This window comes from Anticarsia gemmatalis, chromosome Z (genome assembly GCF_050436995.1).
Source record: "Anticarsia gemmatalis isolate Benzon Research Colony breed Stoneville strain chromosome Z, ilAntGemm2 primary, whole genome shotgun sequence".
Classification (NCBI taxonomy): Eukaryota; Metazoa; Arthropoda; class Insecta; order Lepidoptera; family Erebidae; genus Anticarsia; species Anticarsia gemmatalis.
The window spans coordinates 21908351-21935472 of NC_134776.1; the positions used below are offsets into that span (position 1 = coordinate 21908351).

The 27122-nt window shown below is 34.4% G+C and overlaps 1 protein-coding gene across 5 annotated transcripts in view; it reads left to right on the plus strand.

The window, feature by feature from the left end:
• LOC142986077 (adenylate cyclase type 6) overlaps window positions 1–27122 on the plus strand; it is a 303314-nt gene that overhangs the window by 147967 nt on the left and 128225 nt on the right. For 3 of the 5 annotated variants that reach the window (XM_076134270.1, XM_076134271.1, XM_076134272.1), the window contains one exon: window positions 22104–22200. In XM_076134270.1, the coding sequence (XP_075990385.1) occupies window positions 22104–22200 (97 nt within the window). Of the gene's footprint in view, window positions 1–16655; window positions 17332–22103; window positions 22201–27122 lie in introns of those variants that run through there. The other 2 variants (XM_076134274.1, XM_076134273.1) reach the window with 2 other exon arrangements.

Here is a 27122-nt window from a genome sequence, read left to right on the forward strand (position 1 = left end):
CATAGCACGTAGGTATATTCTTTGGAAAGAGCAGGTGAGCACAAAAAAAGGATTTCTCCAAATTCTTTCGAAAAAAGAAGAACGGCTATTTACCACTGTTTTCTTATCTCGTCACCAAGACTACATTCACAAGAGCGAAGCAGTGGCCAAAAGCTCACAGGCTGTTTTTCTGTTCGCGAAAACTCAAAGTCTTTTAAAAAAGTTTCCATGCGGTTTCCCCAATACGTAGAACGATTTCCCAGGAAGGTTTGTGTCAAGCAGTTTTCGAGTGAAGTCGGGGCAATCTGCTAGTACATAATAAAACAGCAATAACGCAAATCAATTATCTCCACATTAACATAATGACATGCAATCCATAAGGCATTACTTCCATGCAGCGGATTTAAGCATTAACAGTTAATCCAATTATCGGAAGCCAATAACGACGTCGATCGTGAACGATTGTGCACAAGTGGTATTATTTCACTTGCCTTTAACATTATTGATATTATGTCACTTGAGATGGATTCAATATGAAGATGTTATTTGATTTTTCTTTTGTATAATGTAATTTGTAAGCTTGTTGCTAAGGAACAGTAACCGCGGGGTTCGATCTTTCAGTTTAAGCTACCATTGCCGATATTGGTCTGTAAATAGGTGACTATATAGAACTTCCGTTCCTCCGTGTTTCTGAAAGCGTGTTAAATTGTAGGTTCTGGCTATTAAAGATCTTTGACAGTCATTACCAGTAGACAGAAGGTTGAAAGTCTGACAAATAGTTTTACCGATGGTTATTGTGTTAGCCAGGTAATTGGGTTTAAAGGTTCGATAAGTGATCGATTCACGTAAAATACTGGTATTCAGTTGTATCCTAAATAAAAAAAATACTTGGAAGAAAGGTTGGCTGATGTAATTTGAGTAAAAAATGTAAATGGGATAAAAGTTAGAATGTTGATAGAAGTAGCCTGTAATGTAATTAAATTTGGTTTAGTGACATGTCTGTGAAAGCGTAATACATTAATATTGGCCTATGTAGCCACATTAACACAGATTTTTCGCTATAAAGTAACTAACGTTAAAAAGCATTGCGCTGACTTTTTTAAAAGCCGTATCGTTGAACAGCTGAATTATAAAAGCGCCTGCCAGAATTTTAATTCTTTCCGATTGAATATTTGAGAACACAATCAGTGCTCTCACGTGGAAAGTATAGAGATTGTTCATTGAAGTTAAAATGAAGACAATATGCCGATGTTATCTTAGTCTTTCGGCAATTTTCGGCCATGCTCGGCTCTGTTCGGCAATGTTCGGGTGAAACAAACCCAGGAAGTTTCGGTTGTGATAGTGAACTTTGAATCGTTGGTATATAATGAGTTAGTTCTGTGAAATATTATATAGACAGGGTATTTCCCTGAGGGCTTTGCGAAAGGTATATTGTTATAGACTAGTTACTGCCCACGGTTACGCCCACGACTTTGAAGTAATGTATCAAATGGTATTATTGTATTTCTATTAATTGAGATGGCATGGAAGAAATAGAATAGTCTTATTTTACATTTCTGGGTTTGATTTCACAATTGACCAAAAATATAATAAGACTAACTAACACTCTTACTACAGGAAAAAACACCGTAATTAAACCTAGCATACTTGAGAGCAATTTTGATACTGTTCTTGATAGAGTTTAAAGGTTTTTACCGACTAAATATCAGTGTTGTAGGTCCTCCTCATTACGCCACTACATACTGTCGTGTCAAATGAAAACTGACTAAATGCTGAAGTTATCAAAATAAGAAATAGGTTAGGAGAGAAAACTAATATTATGTTTTGAGAACCTATACTCTTCACCTTCGTTTTAACTATGCATTCGATTCCATATTGGTCACCATTAGAAACTCTTCATTTTTCTGTTTACCTGTATTTTTATGTCAATTTAAAAAATCTACTCTTACTCGATATTCCATTAAAACGTTACACATTTAACGAAGTCATTCGACTACAAAAAGTAAAATTCTTCAAAACAGACTGCAGAACGTTAAATTTCCGCCGCGCCCGCGCGCTCGTCGACTAGTCAAGCAGAGTTGAAAAAAGACGTTGTAAACAGAAATCGAATACGGGACAGGTGACTGAGTGAACGCTCCAATTGCTAGCGACTCTTGCTGTACACTGTTCGTATGTATGTCACTGAAATTGACTGAAGAATCTGTAACGCAGCTGAAAGTGATATGGAATAAAAAAAGTTTCATGGCATGTTTGACGCAAGAATGGTTGTAACAGCTTGTATGATAATAAAGTACAAACATAGTTAGTATTTTCTACCTGCTAACCGCGTTTATTATCTTATTAAATCCAGATTGGTGGAAATTTTGTTACAAGAAATTTTGTTTCTAATTAGTCATTTAACTAACCATCAGTTTAGATAAGAAAAATAATCATGTGTTTTTGAACGTTTAATACTAAACTCTCATATCCTGAATGTGTAAGAAGTAGAACAGAGAGAGAGGAGAAGAATGCGACAACTGTACGATAGAAAATCACAAAACCCCTTATTATTAAGAAATTATCAGTTATCATCAACCGTTTTTACAAAACCCGTAGCGATACTGCGATTCGGCAGCGGCGCGGCGGCGTTGCGTCAAAGAGATTCTTAACAAGTTGCGCTAACCTCGTCACACCAATTACAACGAAATGGAAAAAGTTTACAACAAATATTAAACGCACCCTTGCCTTATTTACATCGAGATACTGTTTATACCAACATTTTTATAACGGCATGATTTTTTTAAAAGGGTAATAAGTATTACTTACCATGTTTCATCCCCTATTTCAAGCGGGTTGACTTTGGAAATAAAGTATGCTAATAGTTGACACCTGAAACTATCGCCTTACTAAATTTTATCAAAATCTGTTTATTAGTTTAGCTGTAAAAGGGAGCATAAGATTCCATGTGACGATTTTTAATGCATCGCATGATTAGATAATTATTAGTATGTATCACACTACGAGAAGTTAATGCTCCTGAAATGTTAATGGCGAATTTGTGTTTTCTTGCGATGACCAAGTCGATCTATTTGTTTTAAAGGTATTTTTTTTTAAATTGGCATGATAATAACATACGTAATAACTTATAAGACAGAAGGTCCTTTAAGTAGAGACTAAATAGATTAATCGACTTGGTATTATATAGATCTCACAACTTTTTACGGCGAGACTTGAGGTTTTTACAGAATGTTTTTGATGGCATCTCACTTCTTTTTGTAGAGAGAACATAAGTCCAATTCGTATGGAAAGGCGTTTTTTTTTTTCATAATTCAACATATTTTCCTATGGGAATATTGTTCAGTTTCAGGGGCTAAACACCCTTACCCACCCTATACCCTTTCCCGGTATGCCTCATATAGTAGGTACCTATTTACACCTATTTATTTTATTTTCTACAGTAATAATAATTCATTAGCTGCAAATGTAACCTTGTAATCTTATACATTTATATGGGATTACAAAGTTATTGTTGCAGTCGGTGTATTTAGAAAACTGGACCGAAATTAGAAAATATTAAATTTTTCCCATGATTAAGACACTAAACCCTATTTGTATTCTCAATTTTAAGCTTCTAAGTCTGCTAGAAGTACCTTAGACTTTTGATGATCGGTGAGTCAGTGAGTCAGTGAATCAGTGAGTGACAAAATTCAAAATTTTAACAAGTTGTCATTCTTAAACTACTGGTTCAAATTGACTGAAATTTTAAATATACCGTGTTTATACGATGACTGATTAGTTGCTGAAAATCCAGACTTCTTGTTTTATCCACAACGAAATTATAGGGGTGTCAAAAGTAGCCCGAATTGCTTCGAGAAAAGGATGTTACGGTCGTGCCGCTTTTTTTTTGCTCGACTTGCGGGGGCACTTCCGTGCCCCCAGATATAGTTACATGTATAATTAGATGTAGAGAACTATAATTAGTTTTGATTAATTATTTATAGAAACTTATGTATAGCGTTCTTATATAAGTTATTAGTGTGAAGGATGACATACCATAATAATCATATTTGAGATAATTATAGTGTTATGCGTAGTACGATGCTAATTATAGACGCCGGTGAATTTTGAATATATTCCGCGAATGATATAGAAATAAATTTATATTTCATTGACATCTTACAAGAAAATACAAGCTTTTCCATTTAATTAGAAAATTAAATTTAAGAGATACCCAAGTAATATAATTATTATATCATATTTGGATAGAAAAATATTTTACAAAATATACAGAAATATCTCTAGATTAGATTTCTTTTTTCTTTCTATTTCTAGGTTAGATTTAGGTGTCCAACCGCAAGTATATAGCAAAAACGGATAAATATTTGCTAAAGAACTTTCTAGAAGAAAAATATACAACCGTAAAATTATTACAATCACGTCAGTACAAGCACTTAAAAAGTTTTCAGGAACCTGTGAAGTTGCAGTGCAAACGTGCTGCATATTACTTTGTGCTATAAGAACTCACTATAAACTGCGAACTCTAACTAACTTGATACTGCGGCCGCTTAAAAATTCCGTGCGAAGTTTCTCATAGTTGGCACACACCTAACTAGTAGGAGCCGAGAGTTCTCATACCGGCTGAAATATCCGAGGTAATAGCTACTAGGTTTTTAAACGGTCGCTAACTTTCCAACGTGTGTGATAACTTTTAACTGAATATTTTATTGAGATACCTCCGTGATTCCGAAATTGACTGCCTCCGTGGTGCAGTGGTTTTAGTCGGTACGCCGATACCACTGCGTCGAGGTTCGATTCCTACACGAAACAATTATATGTGTGAGCTAGGAAGAAACTCACGGACACTTTTTTCAATTACCAAGTGATTACTATGTGGTCGATACAATATTTGATATTTGCAAGAAGCTGAAATCAGTCAGCGATGTATATAGAACGTCAAGATTTTTTTAATCTGACCTGAGCTATCTTCTTTCAATGGAATCGTAGTGATTCCAAGATAGATTAACATTTCAAACTAAATCTATAATAAAGCGGACCTCGTCGTGGTTTCTCGATGAACTAACGATGAACTAAATCAAATGAAACCCGACAGCGCTTGATTGAATGCAGCTGCACTGATGTACTATCTATCTAGGCTATTATCTCAGTCTCTTTCAGTTAAATGATAGATCATGATATAAAGACAGATTAAAGATTCGATTTATTTGTTATTATTCTTATTATAATAAAAACTGAATTTCCATTAATTCTAATAGAATTTACAATAATTTGATAGAAATTGCAGTAGGTTTAGCGTTGCATACAGAATTTTACCACAATCTATCATTCAGTTTACAATAAAATACGAAAGTTACTCTCCTAAGCCTTTAGGAAAAAAAACTGCTGAACGAATTTTGATAAACTTTAACATGACAATACTTTCTTCTAGACCCAGAATAAAACGTAGTCTTATATTTTGACAGAACTGCTAAGGTGATTTTGATGAAATTTTGTATAAAGATTAGTTTAAAACCCGGAACAAAACTTAGCTGTATATTTTTAAAAATCTACCCCTAAGGGGCTAAAAAGGGGAAGTCAATTTGTCCACAAGTTATTATCATATAAAATCACAACTAACCATCAAACCTAATCCACATTACACAAGAACGATCCCTGGCGATAATATTGAGGTTTACAGGGGTTGAACTAGGGGTTGTAATGACGTCAGCTATGTCGTATAATCTGTGCGCCTGTTACTATGAGAGGTTATGACCTGCAAATATGTTCGGAAGGCCCATTCAGTGTTTCAGTTGAGTTATGATTCGCTACTGAAATGACTTGTGAATTAAATATGTTTGGGTAATGTGGAAGGTGTATTGAGTGTTTTAATTTAGTACTGATTGGTAAGTTGCCTTTGTAATATTGCTGTTCAATAAGATGTTTTGTTACAGTTCTTTTTTTGTTCATGACGCATTTTGATTTGATTATTTCACACGTACATGATTTACAATTTATTAAAACTTAGCACCTCTACGTCTGGGCTTAAAGCAGCATGAAACACTACTTTGTTGATTAAAATAAAATTTTTGGAGCGAATAAAACTTTTAAAAATTATTATTTACACAATAAAGTGTAGTGAGTCTGTCATACATAATATATGAATAAAGTGACCACTATTCTCTCTCAATTCATTGACCAAAACTGTAGCATTCATATGAAACTGTCACATCTCCACAAGTCCACACACACTGGTCTGTATTTATGTAATAATATCCAACTGTTTCCCACAAGGCGTTCGTCACGCCGCCTGTCAAACGCACGACGCTACCTAAACACTGCCTTTACCAATATGACAAATAACACTATGATAAGGACGTAGGAGAAACGGATAGCGGAACGACTAGCGAGTAGTATTTGATTCTATTAAAAAACAGTCGTAAATTGTACTTCATTCGACGTCTTTTTTTAATAGTCTAAGAACTAAGTTTGCTTTCATTTACATAGAGTTTCGTTCCCAATAAAGCATAGAAACAGCATTCAAAAAGAATTCTAAATGATGTGAATGATGGGGTATTAGATGAAATTGCTACGATCCAAATGCGTTAAAATTGCAGTAAAACATGCAATTCTTCACATCCTACTCGTATATTGTTTTTGCCCGCTCAGTTCATGTCTATACTATTATGTCAGTTAAAATTGTGCCATATTGGTTTATTGTTCGGTCGAATTGTGTGTTGATTGAGTATGAAGACGTTTAGATATCCCACAAGTAATGTGGCAAATAAGGAGGCCTGACATTGTGGACATTGTACAGGCATATTTCTAGGAATGTAATGACTTGAAACAACAGTAAATCACATTTAAAACAGACACGAAACTCATGTAAAACAAACGAATGTACAAGGTTTTTACATTACGAATAACTTAACCCTTTATAACCACACCCTGTAGTTTGATAAACATACACGCGAGATGAACATTCCAGAATAGACAGACATAAATCTGTACTAATTAAAAAATTATGTGAAAAATAGTCCTTATTTTACTTCAAAACAGCTTGATCGGTTAGATAAAATTTGGCGGATCGATAAATTATCAAAGGAAAGACTCCCTTGTTTTAGTAAATAACTTATGCAGAAGCAACTACAGTCATAAGCTAGTATAAAAATCACGTTTTTCGTTTTTCTTTTCCGCCATCCTCATAGGTAGGTACATCTTGTTAAACACGCCTACCTCCATAACACTATACTATGCTAAATACAAAGGATTATCTAAAGCTACTGCATAATAATTAAGAAGGTCAATAACTAAAGAATATGTCAAGAAAAACCTATACATTCACAATTAATTTTCGAGTAACATAACATCCAACTCCGATCCTAACAGGCTAACTAAAAACTAAATAGCACATTGGTTTAGACGTTCACACAAAAAGCTAACGACTTACCACGCTGACTAAGAAAGTCTATATATTTTCGACTTTCTTCTCCAAGGTATTTTTAGATAATTACTTCTGAGAACACTCTTAAGACTAAAACCTATTAATTTGTGCTAACAGAAAAACCAGGATCTATTAGGATAGCGAAAAGTAAGTTGGAACTAAGAGCCCTTCTACACAGGTTTAACGCACGTTTTTTATAAGGGACACCCTTTCGCACGTTACTGTCGTCTATTATGCAAGTAGAACGTACTTTATATGCTCATATTCATACAAACTACAATACATATAAATGTAGATTCCTTTACTACTGCAATAAAAACGCTATGTGAGCATCGGGCAAAGCTTTTTAACCCTTGTCTGTCCCACTGCTCGGCAAAGGTCTCCTCACGAACTTAGGCTTAGACCTTGAGTCCACCAAGATCAGGCCAAGATTTGGTACTTTCCATACCCTCAAGAAATGTATAGACATGCAAGATTTCATAATGGTACTCTTCGTGACCATTACAAAAAGTGATAATTATTTACATTTAATGCAAACGCTACTACGCAACAACAGCTCTGCGTTTGTTACGCGTTTAACGCGCGTTCTCAGCACGTATTGTATGTAAGGTCTCTAAAACTAAAAGAAATAGTACATTTTTGTTTGGGAAGAGTTGAAATTATAACGCCTCGGGTTCACAAAGTTATGGAGCTGTAAGTTTGGTGCCATGAATGTTTCATGAGTTATCTTCTACCGGGTCGAAGACTTATTGTTTCGTAGCTGTGAGGTATTTTCTTGTAAGTTGTTATAGCAACGGGTTAGCCTATATTGTTTTGATGATCCTTATACAAATTTAGTCCGAATTTACATTTAAATAATCTATGTAATTTTAAATTGGTCAAGTTACTGTCAAATTCGCAGCAGACACCTTTAATGTAGTGCCTAGTTATAGCTTAGATGTGATTATTTTCAAATATAATACAGGGATTCAATGGTTCACTTCATGACATCTTAGAAACTTCTCGTTAGGCTTCCACGAGGGCAGCATCACTATATTCAATCACAAAAATAAAATACAATTGAAGTGAATCCTCCTCTACTCTTTGAAGACAGTTAAAAAGGTTCTAAAGTAAAAAAGTACGTGCTGACTTCGTAACAGCCATTATAGATTTGAATCGAAGCAAAATTTCGTGAGAACAAAATGCTAAGATTTCTTCAACTTTATCTTAGTCCATTTAGTTTCACGAGCGATATTTAAATCTATTCCGACTTTCAGCCCCTTGCCAGAGTCTGAATAACTTCCATTTAATTTGATAAGAACGTTGATAAGTTTACTGTAGAATATTAACACTACACTTTGCTATCTTAACATACCCGTTTTATTAAAAATTATAAACGCTTTAAAAATACATAATTATTATTTTGATTTTTTTTAAAGACAACTCCCTCACTTAGAATGTTTATTGTGTCGCGGGTACTTAAACAAACATTTAAACAACAGACACAAAGTACAACCAGACGTAAAACAACTATTTATGGATTGCACAAATTGGCCCGTGTGGGAATCGAACCAACGACCTCCCGACACGCCACGGACTACTACGGAACGTGTTACGTACATATTTTAATTGATCTTTTCTTTCAATATATTTACGTTTTCTTTTTGACGAGAAAATAGAATTTATACCATTCAACGCAATAGTAGATAGTGACCACGTTAAACCGCGTAATGCGTTTAGCTACACTTAAATTCGTTTACTCTAAAAGTAAATTTTCTGTGCGCTCGTTTTAGTGCTAGTTCCCGAATTGCCCACTTCGGATTTCTATTACCTACTACTCGGTACAAAATTCTGTAGATAAGAATTTTCTTAAAATGTAAAATAGAATTAGGTCCGTTCATCCATACTGTATTATACATTTGAAAGTAGCTATGTCTGTCTATCTGTCTGCTACGCTTTCTCACTTAAAATACTAAACCGATTTAGATGAAATTTTGTACCAAAATAGTTTGAAACCCGACAAAAAACATAGAATAGTTTGTTTCCCGAAAATCCCACGTAAACGTGAACTATAAAGATAAATAGCCAAACGACTATAGTCCATGATCGAAGTCGCGGCAAAAGCTACTTTTCAATACATAGTTTTTTACGTTACTACTGCCCTAGTAGCCGTAGATTTGAGAAGGCTCAGAGTTGTCACTTAATAACTTTTTGGCACGTTGAATATTTCATGAGCTGTTTGTGTCTTCGGTATGCTAATTGAGGCTTTTGATGTCAGGGTAGCAGGTTCGCTTCTGTGTGCGACTTACTGAAAGGTGAAGCCAGGTAGCTATTGTTTCAGGATTTGAAGGTGTTTTGGTGTTTGGTATTGATTTGTATATAGCCTTCGCGTTTATAAAGGATGAAAATGAAGATATCGTGGAATCGTTACGTACGTAATTAAATTTAAAAAAAATAAAGGCAATTCATTAAAGAAAAAAACAGCAATCATTTTGCTATGCTATAGAAGACCCTATATAGAATTATTAACAAGATATATTATTGTAAATGAAGCAATATAAGAAGAGATCTTCTTTATTCTCTGTCTACCTTCAAGAAAAAAAGGCACCATTTTACGTATTACTGGTAAAAAGCTCATCGTCCAAAGATCTTAGTGAAAAACTGCTTAATACCGGATAAAACTAGTTTTTATAACACCTCCTTACAGTCAGGGAGAGGTGCCAAGTCCGAGACGACAAATACAGCGCTGTGATTGGCTGGAGCCCCGTCAGCTTGTTTAAAAAAGCTTGTTCAGTATTGAAATAACTGGAGTGAATATTTGATACTTACTTTTTACCTGTAAAAAAACTCACTGTAGGTTATTAGTTTTTTTTTTTTATTGTCACTGTCTTATTGTATGGCTATTGAGTTCACTATATCGTAAGTGACAAACGTAATTTAATCATAGTAAATACGGTGGTCTTATAATGATTGAAGCAAAAGATGTTAAATAGGGATCGTAGCAAGTCTGCATTCTTTGGTCTTTAAAACGTGGTTGCTATTGGAAAAGACCTGATCTATACTAATATTATAAAGCTGAAGAGTTTGTTTGTTTGTTTGTTTGAACGCGCTAATCTCAAGAACTACTGGTCCGATTTGAAAAATTCTTTCAGTGTTATATAGCCCATTTATCGAGGAAGGCTATAGGCTATATATCATCACGCTACGACCAATAGGAGCAGAGTACGAGTAAAAAATGTTACAAATACGGTAAAAATTTTGACGCATTCTCTGTTATGTTGCAAGCGAAGTTGCGCGGGTCAGCTAGTTTGTTATATTAATGCTTGTTATTCAAAATAACTAAACTAATTAAACTTCTATTTTTACCGAGTTTACCATAAAATATAAATGTGGCTGCTTTTTATCGGACTTTCCCACACTTCGCCATCAAATAAGTTCGAAACTAACTCATTTAAACTATCTGGACCTTCCTATCAACTAGTTATGACTCCAATCGGAATATCTAACGCATCTCACGATAGAGTGCGGTATTAAAACTCGCTAGATAACTACACTCAGAAGCTGAGAGCAAGTTCAACGAGGAAGGAAACTTCCATGATTGAACACTTCGTCCGACTTTTATTAGTTTTTAATACCTATCAGCTTTTTACTGTTATCAAAGGGTATTTGTTTTGACTGGGGATGTGAATTAGAGGAATTGCGACTTTATTTTGTAGACACAAGAATCTAAAATAATAGTTTTGAGTATGTCTGACGAGACTACTCTTAGTGGATCAATAGAAAATATCTGGCGGCCATATAACGAGTTTATTGTGAAGATTTAAAAGTGGCAGTTGAAACCTGTGAGACTTTACGTACACATTAACTTCTATGATAAAGTATAAAATAAGCTAAACCTAAGACTGAGTGCGAAAACAATCTTACGGTAGACGTCTTAACTACTGCACCGACCTGCTGTCTTTACTACTAAAACGTTTGATAATAAACAATTTCAAATCACACTGATAGTTTTTAAAGCCTTAAATAGAAATTTAACTTCTAGCATGTCCACTAATCGAAATAATAAAGTCTAAATAGAGTGAATGTCATTTGCACTATCATTCAAGTAAATCGCATTAATAAGATTAGTACAGCGAGCTAGTGTAGTTAGCTGTCAAAGAGAACTACTAATATGTGGCGAGCTCTGGCTGCGGCCATCTGTCGCTTGTGTGTGTGCGTGTGTTTGTGTGTGTGTGTGCGTGCGTGTGTTTGTGTGTGTGTGTGTGTGTGTGTGTCACCACAGACATTAACTGCTAGTGACCTAGTGTCATGTGTGCGTGCGGTCACCGCTGCTGATTGAGTTGAATGTTCGAGTTTAAGTTATATAGTGTTACTCGTTTATTGATACTTTATTCTAGGGTCGGTGCGAAGCCGATACCGGTTGTTGTTTATTTTCTATGTTTGAGAGAGGTTTAGAAGTATATAAGAATGTTTATCAGTTATCTGGTTAAACTCTCTACTGAATTTGGAATCAGATGACCGTGTTAGTTGTCTAACGATATTTATGTAGTTTACAGTCGCCAAGCTATGTAAAAGATATTTCGAGCGACTAGAACCACTTTGACAATAGGTTGACTACTAACCATAGGAAAAACCAATTTAAAAGGAAAACGTTTATTAAACTTGGCAAGTAAAATTGACACATTTTATTGGCATACTGTGGATTGTTTTTTTAACAAATCAAATCAAAGGTAACTTTTAAGCAATGTCGCGGGTTGAAGCTAGTTCTAAGATCTAGTATTAAATGTCAATAGTCAGCAAATATGTCTGAATAGAATAATAATCAATATAGTTATCGTATTTCTGTCGATACAGTTATTTGGAAGCCACGTGACACTGTTTATAATTACTTTGGACCGTGATATTTGAGATGACTTCGACGTATTCTAATATATACATGACTATTTACTAATGTATCGTATTCAGGAGTTTTCGCGAATTGATTGTGAAATTTTAACATTCAGGAGGTTTAACTTATTGCGGATTTTTTTTTTCAAATATGAACGCCATACACAGTTGCTTGACATATACTCAGGCAAATGAAATAAACAGTGAAATATAATCATCAATATGTATATAATTATGATATTGAAAAACTGCAGTCATTTCTTGTCTTGCAAAATTATAATCATGTCAACTTTTTTAATATACAAAAACAGACTAAAAGTAGGACCAGTCCCAAATAATTTTAAGGTTGAGAATCGAACCAACGGCTCCAATTTAACATAGTTAAAGATTGTAGATCACCTCAATTATTGAGCCTTAAAATCGCAATAAAACAATTTTTGTTTTTGTAATATTTCAAGAATAACCTTCCATATATTAATATATACAAAACACTTTGTTATTCTAAACACGTCACGATGTGTCGGTAAATAAAGTACAGCGATTATATTCCAAACAGCTGGAGTACTCCATGCTCGTGTACTGGTATTCTTCGCGTTGATCCTATTCATATGAATACGGTTTATTCTGAGGCAGGGAAAATGTCTTTGGGTTGGTACATATTCGAACGTTTAGGTGTAATGTATCGTCGAACACAGGACAGACGTTTTTTTGACTCGTTACTGTAGCTCAATTCTCTACTACTATCGACTCCCGACAACCGACCTGTCATCGAGAAATTTTGTATGAAAATCTGATCAGCGCCTCTGACGGGCATAGTAGGAAATGTTTTGGCAGTACATTCTAAATGTCAAAATTTTGATAGCTAGCCGGTTGTCGGTAGTCGATAGTGGTAGAGAATCGAGGTACTGGACAAAAGTTTTCTCCAGAACAACGTAGCAAAGGCATATGAATCGTTGCAAGAGTAACTGTAAGGCATTTTTTTATGTTCGACGTTAAAAATCGTCGTATTTTTGGTTCTAAACTAGGTGTTAAGCTCAAAAGAAAAAATATATACTGAAGTGTAATAAAAAAATCTAAATTAAAAAGTGTTTCACAAGTTTGTTTTAGGTAAGGTAAGTTTTTATTATCTGATGTAATATATCGTTGAACGAAACTAATTGAACCATCCATAAGACCATCTTGATATTCTTTTAAAGTGCGGATAATCGGGATTCACCTTTAAACGATACCGTGTTCCTCGCTATACACTCGTACGGTGAAGGAAACGGTTTTTGTAAAGAAAATGCCAGCAATTACGGCGAGCTATTCGGTTGCAAGGTCGAGACATTTGAACCACGTATTTGTGTTCACTCACTGAGTTAGCTTCAATGTGCTCTAGAGGATAATTAAGATGAAAATGGACTAAGAACTGTAGAGAAGCGAATTATAAAAGATATTGTGATATTTTAGTTTACCTAAAGTATGGGCAAATGTTAGCTTTTGGGTGTCACGGCTGTATAATTGAATTTGGATTAAAAAATACGCGTTACATCGTACTAAGTAATATTACCCATTTTTCCAAAAGCAGTTAGGTTTAACTGTTATAAAAATGTGGAAAGAAAGATCCTTTGTTCACTTTTACGCAGTTGTCAAAAAAAAGAAATACTTTTTGCCACGGAAAATCTTTACACGCGGTAGTAGTCGCGGGAGGAAGCTATGGGTTTATAAAACTATTTCTAAATCATCATCATCATAATACATCTTCCCGTAGTTCAGTCTGATCTTAGCCACATAAATTAGCAGTACAATCTCTATTATTTCAATAGTTGATCATAACAATTTAATGGAACGCTCAAATTAAATTCAAACACGTTATCGTATGCAACACTACGCAATATTCCGAATTTAATACATAAACAGTACTTAACCTTTCATGCTCGTATTATTATAATAATTCGTATTAGGGGCTATTTTGAGCGCTTCCAATGTCCATTACTCGTTCATATTTGCTGATATTGCGCGTGGGATGTAAAAGCAAAGGTGAAAATTGTTTCATACACTTTATGACAGATGGCCTGTGGGAACACACTATGTGGCGCAATTTTCTACCGTCGGTACTGCCGAGTATCGAGAGTTTGACATTTAAAATGTACTGCCAAAATAGTTCCTACGGAGCCCGCTAGAGGCGGTGATCAGATTTTCGTGCAAAATTTCTCAATAGCTAGCCGTCTGTCGGAAGTCGATAGTGGTAGACAATCAAGCTACTACTTAATACATAATAATATAAGCGAGTCTACACACCAAAGTCGAAAAGTATCAGCATTTTCTTTTCCATAATTCTACATTTCAAGCGCATGTCATTTCAGGCTTTTCTGATACTGTGATTTTTTTTTCATTTTAAATGGCTGTCGTAATAATATGCTGGTCGCGAGCAGGCTTATTGAAATTGGACACAAGAGGCTTTACGTAGTGGCTAAGCGTGAATAAGAAGTCAGGAGCGGCTCGACTATTTTAAGTACCTTCCAAACCATGGAAACCGGCGGCCCTTACTCATACTCTCCGGAAAATCTGCCAGAAAATCTAAGTTTTCGGCCCCAAATCTCTGAGCATTCATCAAGTCTCATTGTTCTACATCTATGAAATAAGCGAACGTTTCAATGTCCTTTCACATAGAAGTGTTCATTATCAAGCCGTTGTATTGTGGGTATTGTGTTTCGCTGGTCGTTCGTTAGCGGCTCCCGGCCATACATGTTATAATTATTGTGTTTGTGCGTAATACGTTTATACGTTTACTAATGAGGGCAGGGTTTATGACGATTTGATTCTGAAAACATTTCTATAGCGTTCCGGGACAGTAACGGCTTACATTAAGTCTTCAATGATGATTGATTGGTTGTGACTATAGAGAGAGAGAGAGAGAACAAAATACACCAACGAAATACTTATAATATTATTACATTTATATCCTAAGTTGTAGCCAAATGTGTAGGTACGAAATACACTCACGTTTATTAATTAAAACAGTTAGTTTTTCGTAGCCCCGTAGCAAACTCTGGGCTACCATTGAGCTATTTTGCCTGTACATAATTTATACAGTCAAAATATCTTTAAATTTGTAGGGATCATATCAAGAGGCGTTCTTAGATCTTTGCCTACCCCTATAGAAACAAAGCGTAATTTTATATTTTTACTAGCTGACCCAGCAAACGTTGTTTTGCCATGTAAATTAAAAAAATATATTGTCACCTAGGGGTTTGAAAAACAGATGTAGGCCAATTCTCAGACCTACTCAATATGCTCACAAAATTTCATGAGAATCGGTCAACCCGTTTCGGAGGAGTATGGCAACGAAAACTGTGACGCAAGAATTTTATATATATATTTTTTTGTGTATCTAAACCATTCTCAGATCTCCTATAACACACTCAAAAAATTTCATCAAAATCGGTCCAGTCGTTTAAGAGAAGTTCAGTGACATACACACTTACAGAAGAATTTTATATATAAAGATATAAAATCTATAATAAATCAAGCAAACGGTAAGAGCCTTTTTTATAACAAAATATCCATCAATATAACAATAGGTATATTTTAGGCAGGTATCGAGGCACGCCACGTGTCGATGTCGGCCACCTCGCCTTACGCAGCATTACTCCATACTTACATACACGTACATGTATGAAACACGATACTACTGATTTGTGTTAAAGACACTCCCTAATTTGTTAACACTAGGCTTTTGCCGTGACTATCGCTACCGTTCATTGTAAATGTTGCGTTATAATATACGAAGAGCTGTACTGGCTTTGTGGCGCCGACGGTAGTTTCGACAGTCCGAATTCTGACTACGAAGTCCTGCGTTCGATTCCCAGTTCAGTCAAAATACTATTGGTTTTTATGATGTATATTAGGTTATTTTTAATAGCGGGTAGTCCAAAATTTGGTTGCACTTTTGCTTACACTTTCAGATATAAAAGGCGTGATATTATGCATGTACGATGTATAATATACTAAAGAAATGCTGATATTCTCTATTCTAAGGATATTTATCAAAGATTTCTTACAAATTATTACGTAAAATGTTACAATAGTATTTGTTTTGTTGGTAATATTTGAAACAAGACAGATGTAGGGCTCGTACTTTTAAATGTACAGAATAGAAATTAGGTATTCGCAACAGCATACGGTATAAAAGTACATATATAAATTCAAATAAACGTATAACAATGCAGGGAAAAAATTATCAAGGATATTTATTTCGTACGCATTAGGCACATACAGACGGACAAAACATCAACCTATCTATATAACGAATCAATCACAACATAAGCGGTAATATGATGCAGATTGAAATTCATCGCGTCAGGATTCCACAAACGCAGCGTGGTGTTCCGAACTCCTTGTTCAATCACTCGCGCGTCTCCGCTCCACCAACAATGTCACTCTGACACTACACCAATAAAAATACTAATTTTTGTACATTCAGTGAAAATCAAGGTTACAGTTTTATTTCAGTGCTTTTTAACTTATAGTTTTCAGTTTAATAAGTTCAATTCTTCTTAATTTTTGCCAAAAAATCATTGCTTTTAAACCAGTTAGAGTATTATTTAAAATGAATTGCAGTTCACCACTTATCCGTTTGGCAAAGTGAACAAGAATGCCTCGCGGATATCATAATTCTTCTAAACTAAATTTAAACAAAAAGTCTTCAGATTTTTCAAGATTTTCATAAGCTATCGCAATGCAAAGCTTTGTACATAACTGCGGCACTGTAAATATTTGTAGATAAAGTTTAAAACTATTTAAGTAAGTGACTTGTGAACTTTTTATTGGTAAATATGTACAATAATTAGGTGAACTTTGGTGATTTCAGTTTTTAAGACATTTGGGTATAAAATAGGGTATTTTTGGTGGTGTTTTTTTGTCCGTTGTGATGTTATTTGTGGACACTGTGGCTAAGTACGTGTGGTACGCGACGTGCGTGGTTCTCGCGGTCAACCTCGCCTACAATGCCATGTGCGTGAGTGGTTGCTGCTGGTTACTCAGAGCTATCGCGCACGATGGTTCCATCTGACGACCAAGGTAAGCAAGTGAGTACTTTATAGAATTTCTAAGCATGCTTGTAAATAACATTCAATTCTAACGTAGCACTATTGAACGAGTTGACGAAGCAATTTTTCGAAAATCATTTTGAGGGAGATTTTTTTAAATGTTACCCTCAAGTTTCCCTTTGGATTTTGATGATATTCAAGACTTTGTACTAGCCTTTGGAACTAAGATGGAGACATAATTACTTATAAATCATGGTTGCAGTTAATAACGAGACCTTTAAAAAACTTTGTGAACTGAAAAGTTTATATTTATTTTTATAAAGAAACCTATTGATGTATAACATTTTGGCCTGAAAAAATGTTGCCTATCCATCTAACGGTCTCAAACACGTAGCTATGGTCACAAACACATGCCCAGCTTCTGGCTGCACTAAACAAACTATAAGATATTAAGTAATAAAGGTACAATTTTGCAATATTGACGAATATTTATTACCAATATTTATTCGGAAGCGATGAAATTGTCTATAATATAAACATACATACATAATATCCCGCCTTATCCCATAGGGGTAGACAGTACCATTCTTTGGTCTCTACCTACCCCTATTTTCTGTAACATAACTTCATTAACCCTACTAACCAAGCAGCATGTTTTATTAACCCTTTAAAAACATATAAAAGACCTTTCCATGTGTATTAATAACACCGGGCGACATTTTATGAATGTGTCCCAACTCGCCCAAGTACGGCGAGATGAAACGTTGACTCATTTATCTTGTACACTTCAAAAATATTACAACGCTTTTATAAAATACTGGACAGATTTTTTACAGCGTAAAATTATTGCGGTTGTATTTGTAAGGCTAAGAAGACTACGAATTTTGAAACTTATTGATTAATTTTTATATTGTATTCTAGGTGTACAAGTTTTGGATAAGTCTTAGTGTCAGATAATATTTATCTGCTAGATAGAGTGAAAGCAACATATAAAAAAGAAACTACCTAAATTCCATCTTATCACTCGGTAGGTTCGCTCTTCAACAATGTTAGTCTCATGTAATAGGGGGGCGAGTCTATTGCCATATAACGTATACATATAACGTGCCCTACGTTACCAAACTCTGGACTGCTATGGAAAAATATTCTTATATAAATTAGAACAGACAAATACCACTTTGCCTGACCCGAGAATCGGACGCTAGACATCATGATCAGCAGTAGGATACACTACCTACCGAGCCACAGAGGCAGTCAATTATATAAGAGGATAATTACTATAATATCCACTTAACTTATTTATTTTCTTCAAATATAAGGATTTTTCTTGTACCAAAATATGAAGGTTTTCAAGATAAATGTAGTCTAAGTTATTAATCTCTTAGTAAGATTTTTTAATGTTAACCTCAAAAAGAGATAGATTTTATTATTTCGTAAGATGTTTTGATTTTCCAATTTTGGTCTTGGCTTTATAAAAAATATTATTGCGTGAAAATGATGAGTAATATTTTAGTAAATAGTGATCAACTTAATTTCAAAGATGTAAGTTTGTACTATCGACTAATAAACTATTCGATTTCAAGCGGTCACCCATTTATATTTACAATCTCACCTTGTCTTATATCGTTAACCTTTCTGGTTATTTATTCACGTATTACATATATTATAGTTTTATTTCTGTTTTTTTTTCTATTATAACGCCAGGGCTGTTCTAGGAAGAATAGGCATAGGTGAATGAAATAGATAACATATACTTGCCCAACATTGAACATGTCGAAACACAACATTTATTACATTAATAGACGGTTTTTAAAGTAACTTTAAATACTTTTTTTACCACAACATCAAATGTCGGAAAGAACCGTGTCCCCGAGGGGATACCTCCTTATTTACCCCTTCTCAATCCGAGACGAGGTCCGCAGGCTCTCGGGGGAAGTTTTACAAACCCTACGATTTTCAGGAACGGTTTCACGCTATCAATGATTCTGAAAAATACACGAAATTGAGTTACTACTAACGTTTTATGTAACTAGTATAAACAAATGTGATTTTTTGAGATACGTATTTTGTTTAAAGCAAGTATTTAATATTTCTTTTTAAGAAGTGTTTTACTGCTTATAAGTCCTAACAAATCTGAAATTCAAAGCAAAATATCAAAAATGTACGCGGCATCACTTGCGGTGGCTGTATTTTTTAATAACAAAGCCTATTTCGACGTCTTTAGATTACGGATTTTTTCTATCACCGCGCAAAATATTATCAAAATCGGTTTTTCATCCATGAAAACGTTATAAATAGTCCGACTTTCGCATTTACTCGAAAATGTAACTAATTAACTTTATCAAAATTTGCATAAGCTTCATTTGCTGCATATTTTAAATCAATATCAGTCAATAATCAACATTTATACAAACATACAAAACAAATTTTGGTCGTCAATCATTAAGTTCGTATTAATTTGAACTAAAACTAATTAACTTCGGAGTGCAGCAACCAAACACGATAATGATCAAACAACGCGCTAATTATCAAGTTTATTAATTTCGCAATTATTCGTACAATGACGTCATGCAGTGACACTGATTTAGTTAATACTCCTATTACGAAACATTTGAAACTGTAAGCCGGGGTCTAATTTCAAATTGCATGTAAATTGCGTTTGATTTAGGTTTGGCGATAAAAGTAGTTGTGTAGTCAGCAGATACACAATTTTTGTTTAGTTATCTAGGTATAATTATAATGAACAGCTACATATTGGTCACACCCTGATAAGAACTCTTGTATATAAAACATGGCAAGCAATAAATTATTTGGTTTAATTTCATATGATAATAGTACTATTGTTAAAAATAGGTAACTAGATGTATTTTTATAGAGTAATAGTAAAATTTATTGAAAATAGGTTTATTATTGAGAAGTTTTCATGGCTAACGTGAATAGCGATTGTAACTGCAATAGCAAATTGCTCCCCCGGTTCTAATCGCACTGGTTAACCTGTTAGTGGTTGATTACGATATCATTGTTGTATTGTGCCGTGAATGCGATGATTGAAGGGTTAAACTGATGGGACTGTCAACTGCAGGTTAGCTTAAGTATTATGTTTAATTAGAAGTCTTTATACTGGTATTCTTTTATAACGTAAAACATTGAAAAGATTACGTTCAGAAATAACACCGGCTGTTCAAGCGAGCTCAATAAAAATACAAAGCTTGTAACGCCTTTTATGCCAAGTCTTATCAATATGTACAAATCTCTTCCGTTCCTAAGTGACTGAGATTCCTTAGGAAGTGTAGAGGCATTAGTGGATTTGTGGATATTTCTTCCCAAAGAGGCGAAATTCCGTGCGGGCAAAGCCGCGATCGCAAAGCTAGTTTTCTATTTACGAAAAAGCATTTAGTATTTTTTAATAGAGTAGCTGATTAGACTTACCGTGCGAAGTGAATATTGCGATTTGAAATAGATAATTTCTGGCCTGGCGTAACACGCAAGTTACTTTATACCCTGAAAAAAAAAACACGCAAACGAAATCACGAGAAGGTAGTAAGTAAAGCCTTCAAGTAAAGTCGCAAGACACAATACATACACAAACAGTAGATGTTTTGTCAGTCCATTTGTCACGGCTAAGCCCTGCGCGGCTCAAAGTTAAATTGTGTCGGACGGCGCCGAATCAACAGACAAATGAGAACCAGCCGGCTCATCTTGTAGCCTGTTTGTTTAAATTACTTGTTGTATAGACAATGTGTTTAGAATTATTTAGTTTATTTGATTTGAAAGAGATTTTAGAACTGAATTAAATTATTTTGTTAATAATCTATAATATCTCGTCTGTGGAACTCGAAGAAGTAGGTTGAGGTGTATGAAATACACTCACGTTTCGTAATTTGAAATGTTAGTCCCAAGTAATGAGGGGCGGTTTTATTGCCATATACCAGGCACGTTAAGAAACTCCGAATTACTATCAAAAAATATTCCGACAAAAATTAAAGACCCCAAAATAAACTTTCTCTGAATCAGGAATCGAACCTAACACCATATTAAGTAGTAATAGCAAAATTTATACAAAGACAAACGCGATGCAATCAAAACCTCCTCCATTTTAAAACTCACTTAACAAAATAGAAACGCTTAAAATTTTGACTACTACGTCATAAACTAAAACATATTTAGCTAAACACTGTAAGGTGTTGCTGAATGACATAAAGCATGCATATTTACTTGAGTGACGTCACAGTACACCCCACGGTCACAGTGGCTCGGTCAGGTGCGAACTCTTCACAATGAGTCGCGACACTTCGTTAGCGCCGAGCTCTCACGCCACGCGACGCGACTGTACTGCACACGGTTCACTGACTGTTTTGTTTACAACTGAAACTATGCATTCAATAACAATGTGGCAAAGTAATGGAAACTAGGAAAGAGTACTGAGAGAAGTAACAGAGATAAATCCATATTTTGTTTGAGTGTAAAATTGTAATACGCTAAATTTTCCTAAATAATTGAGCAGTTAATTTAAATAATAGGTAAAATGGCACTTGTTCGACAGTTAGCTATATGCTTGAGAGTTAATTTTAATACCTTACGTGATCTTCAATAATTACGTACTGTTCGTTTCATTTGAAACAACGTTTATTATGTTTTACCCGCGCGGGCATTCTTTTAAGATTCGCTCTCGATTTCCAACTTTAAGAGCACTTCTCAAGACGAAATCTTACCAGCACGGTATCATTGGATTATACGAAACGTTCCTATGTTCAATCTCAGTTACTATAAAATATACTAGTAATACTAACATCTATTCTGTTGTCATCCAGGTGGAGGCGGAAGGCGGAGCCGCGTCGCAGTCCCCGGCGCTGCCGCTCTGCCCCGCTGGCCGGCCCGACGCCGATGTCCAGCCGTTACTCACCGAAGGTAAGTCATATCTTATATACTTAACACATCTAAAGACTCGTAGCCTGTCCAGTAAAACTATTTCTTTTTATATTACTAGCAGATACGCGTGTTTCCTTTACGAGCAAGGTTTCTTATCCTTTTAAAGCTGCTAGCTAGTTTATCTGAAAAAAAATGTGTCTATGTTTTATATTCCGTCTCAGCCATCTCTGGCTAAATGACAGGGTTCAGTGATTGAGTTTTGACATACAATCTTTCAAATTAATAATTTTATTTTGATAGGTTCTTATAACAATTATTCATTGCTAGTTGTACTTGATACTAAAATACAAAAATTATTATAGTTTTTGTTACTGAGAATGAAAATGCGGATGCGCTCCGTCTACTTACATACAAATAAATATAATATAAATATAATGTGTTATTATTATTTACTGGACAGGCTACTGGTCTGTAGATGTGACAAAATTATTACTTACAGGTATAAATTTAACTGCCTATGGATCACACAAGTCTAACTCATGTTTTCTACCTCCGTAAAAAATTGACTTGATTTTAAAAAGGTTTATAGGACTGCAACTGCAAGTTGTTTTTATGGCAAGAGTGAACATTTACGATGAACACGTCGCAATTCGCGTGCAAGATGTGTGAATGTTTGTATGGCGGTCTTTGTATGATGTATGAATGGCGTAGGGTGGTGGAGAAGTGTTGCCATTGAAGAAATGCGTTATCTAAAAGGTTTTTTAATATTCTTAGCTATTTCAAAAATTCTAAGCATGATAAAAAATTACTTAATAAAAATCTATGCTATTTGTCCTCTTCTATAACTTCTGACATACAATTTATATTGATAAAGCGCATCAACTTAAAAACTGGATATAAGTTAACTTAAACAAGACAATCAAATATTATAACAACTAGGTATAAAATCTGCAACACCTCCGTAACTACATAACCTATCAATTAGATCAAATACATTAATATTACTTTCTTAAATTCACGGCATCTTCCCATAGGGGCAGGCACAGACTAAGGAACGCCACATACAACGATACTTACAACTTCCTTCGCTTCATTCAAATAATTCATCTTGTCATAAGACCGCCAAATACATAATTAAAAAGTCATTAGTTATTTATAGCAGTAAATAAACAATCAATTAGAAGTCTTATTACTTGTATATCCGACTATATCCGTGAATATATCTTACAAAGCCTCGGCCATTTGTCTTCATGATGAACGAGCGCACGCAAAGGTGAATACGTATTAGATCACTCGTTCATAACAAACTTTTTCTAGCCACTTTGTTACAGTACATGTCGATTCGAACTAGTTGGATTCTAAATGAACTCTAGGAGTTAATTTCACGAATGATTGAAGACTGACCCTGGACTAAAAAATACGCCACATCAATGAACATTATTGATAACACAGACGTTCTGATAAATACACTCTTGCAAATTGTTCCGTAAGTCGTTCTTATTATATACTCTTTTTTATATTAATAAAAACTTTATATAAAATGTGTTTCATAGATTTAATTATCCAAGAAATTAATATAATCTATCCTGATTAGTATGGTATTGAATCCGATATTTAATTGTGCGGTGTGATAGAATATGATGCTCTAATGTATAAGGCGTTTGAAAGGAGTCAGGAGAAAAGTTTATCTATTTGATATTGATTCAACTATCGTTTGAGTAAAATAAATGATGTTATAATGTACGGAAATATTGATGCATTGCCGTAAATTATTGCCATTTGTTATAAATGTTCGAGAGTCAATGTGAATCATTGATGCTACGTGAAATATCAAACGGAATACGATTTTAGCACAATGTAGGATTATAAAGTTCTTTCGTTATATTGGTATTGTAATACCTGGTGGTATAGACAGAAAAGTATATAATATATCCACGCTTGTTTGCTCTTAGGATTTTCAGACAGATTTTTAAGGTAGGTACCTAATTGATGCTAATTAATTTCATCGGAAAACGATTGTTCACCATTACCTTATTCCGGGAATCAAACCTGAGACACGGCGATTAACTAACGCCTCATTTATCCAAAACGTGAAATTTCAGAACATAATAATATTACAAACAATAATTTAAAAAACATCTTAACAACCAATGTTTAACAAAAACATTCGACTACAATATTCCAAAATCTAGCTAAACTTTTCAATAGAAAACGAGATAAAACCTTTAAACCTATATGTAGCAGCTATTTACTACATGCAGAACGTCCAGTACATAATACCCGGTACATAATAGACGGTGCATCACTAATGGTGTCTGTGTCCGACACGGCGACACACTCGCTTTCCAACTATGTAGTGTGCACACACTGAGTGTATGCTGCAAGTGGACACGGTGCACGATATTTGATGATGTGTTTGGAGATGAAATGGAAGATATTGGTTTGAAATAGTTTATTGTTGACCAGGAAAATATATTTAGGTTAAAAATATTTTTACGTATGATAAACGTTGCTAACTTTTAACGTAGGTACTCCTTTATGCATACGCGAATCTAGTTTTATTTTTCACACAATAATTGCTCCGTGTTTGAAAAAACTTTGCATACAAAATGCGATAAATTTTGTTAGCTGCATTTTACACAACCTAAAAACAAATTCTAACCTATCTAACTTGCGTTATTAAATATCGATTTTCACCAACATTTCGTATTTTCTCTCCAATTTAAATAATCTTATCTCCTATTTCAAAAAATATCTCTTCTAAACAGAAACTGTAGCACTAACTAAAATAAACTAAAAATTCTAGAATAAATTTCAGTAAAAGAAGCAAATCTTAATAAAAGCAATAAATAAATCTGTTTAGTTTCAGCACTCACCCTCGCTGCTGTCTAAAGCACTTATATAAATTTCCCGACATTTTCTTTAAAATACAGAAAATTCACTATGAAATACATTTCTGAGACAAATCATCATATTTTAATTGTATTTGTTAGAGTGTTAATCTTAAAAGCACTACTTTGTTTTAATTACGAGCCAACAGACTACAGGTACCACTTAATGATAATGCCTTTGAGAAAAACTTTATAAGAAATATTATTTTAGACATAATTCTTTTTAGAATAAGTCTTTGTGAATTGTATCAAAACTTTACGTGTTTTTAAAATTAAGTTTATAAATACATAAATAAATAAAAATGATTATGTATGGATATGAGTGAGGGAAGGGAAGTTTGTAAGGATCGTATCAAGCGGCGATTTTTGGTCTCTGTCTGCCCCTATTGAAAAAAGGCGTGATATTATGTATGTCTGTTTAATATAAAACTAAAATTCTATCGTCTTATTCTTTGCTCTTTTCCGCTTTCAATTGAAATGCAGTAGCTTTCATGTTGATTGCTGCAGCAATTTCCTAATAATAATTATAAAGGTCACATACGTCACAGTGTACAGTACTATTAAAAATAAAAGTATAGGCTTAATTCTTAAGCTATAGACTTACATACTTATAACATATTAAACAGAATAACATATTCTATAAGTACTAGTAACATATAAACTCATAAATGAATGAAATTTCACATTGCCATGAATCAAAATTAGCACTTAAAAAAACCACCCGCAATTTCACTTCAAACTTACCTTTTTAATATTCCGGGAGGATATAACGCTGGACATAAATCAGTGGCAGGCTGTAGTGACAAATGGCTTGTCCGGCAGACGCGGGGCAGGTGGCGACTGTCCATCATTCGATATTCCGGGGAGAGGGCGTGTGACGGTCACGGTTGAAGGTTTCACGGTCGCTTTATAGAGTCAAGAATATTGTGAAGTAGTTCTTTGATTTTGATTTCATACTTTTGTTGAAATTTTGTAATTTATGAAAAAATACTGTCAATATACTTTCAATAACTGTTTACAAGCTATCTTACAGATTTTAAGACGTTGTGAAAACGGGCTTTACACTAAAAGTATGACGTATTTTAGGTTGTTTAAGTTCTTTAATTGAAAGTGACTATATTCACTCTCTCCTACTGGATGAAGAGATATTTTACTTAAAATGCAGTCATTACATATAGGTAGTATTATTTTAAATTATAATTAATCGTCAGATCTTTTTCAAAACTAACTTGACTTATGATAATAGTTTTAAAGAGAATACACAGAGTCTAGTTCTTTGAACTATATAGGATAGAGTTAACTATGAAGGATGCAAAACTGAGCTTATTTGCTTCTCGCTAGTCTGTTATGGTTTCAGCTTATCCGATGAGCCGGCTCCCATCAAATATTGCATCGTTCCAGCCGCTTTCATGGAACTGCCTGCAGGGCTTAGATGTGTTCAGTGTTCATGTTATTCTTCGGGCTTTTAGCATACATACATTATATACACACTTGGGAACGGAGTATTGCTAGGTTGCCTTATGAATACCTGTTAACTAGGTTATTGTAAAAATGTGACAAAAATAGATTTTCAAATTGGGATATTGACTCAGCCGTACTTACATTGCATGGACCACTGATTAAGGAATGTTACAACAGAATTCGAATGTGTGTGAATAAAAATTAATCGAAAGTATGATGTTCAACACAGAACTTTTTTTTTTGACTCGACAATGGTGTTTTATGGAGGAGAAAGAAAGCAACTGATAATAAGTGGAGCCTTTCGAGTCAGCTTGTTCAGCAATAAATACCTATCGCTTCGCCATGATACAGTGTAAATTAATATATGAGTTTATATGTGTTATAATCCTTATTGCCTCAAGGACTATAACAGCTGACTAACTCCATAAAACCTTAAACAGTAATGATAAAAGCGACCGCAGTACATTTGGCAAGGCGCTGAGAAATCTTATTAACGCGGTAATTAAAGGAAAACATCTTAAGTGCTCAACTTTTAGATATTACTGTAGGTCGTTACACTTATACACCTTCATAGAAGGCTACAGGATAATTATGTGGCTTTAGCGGTAA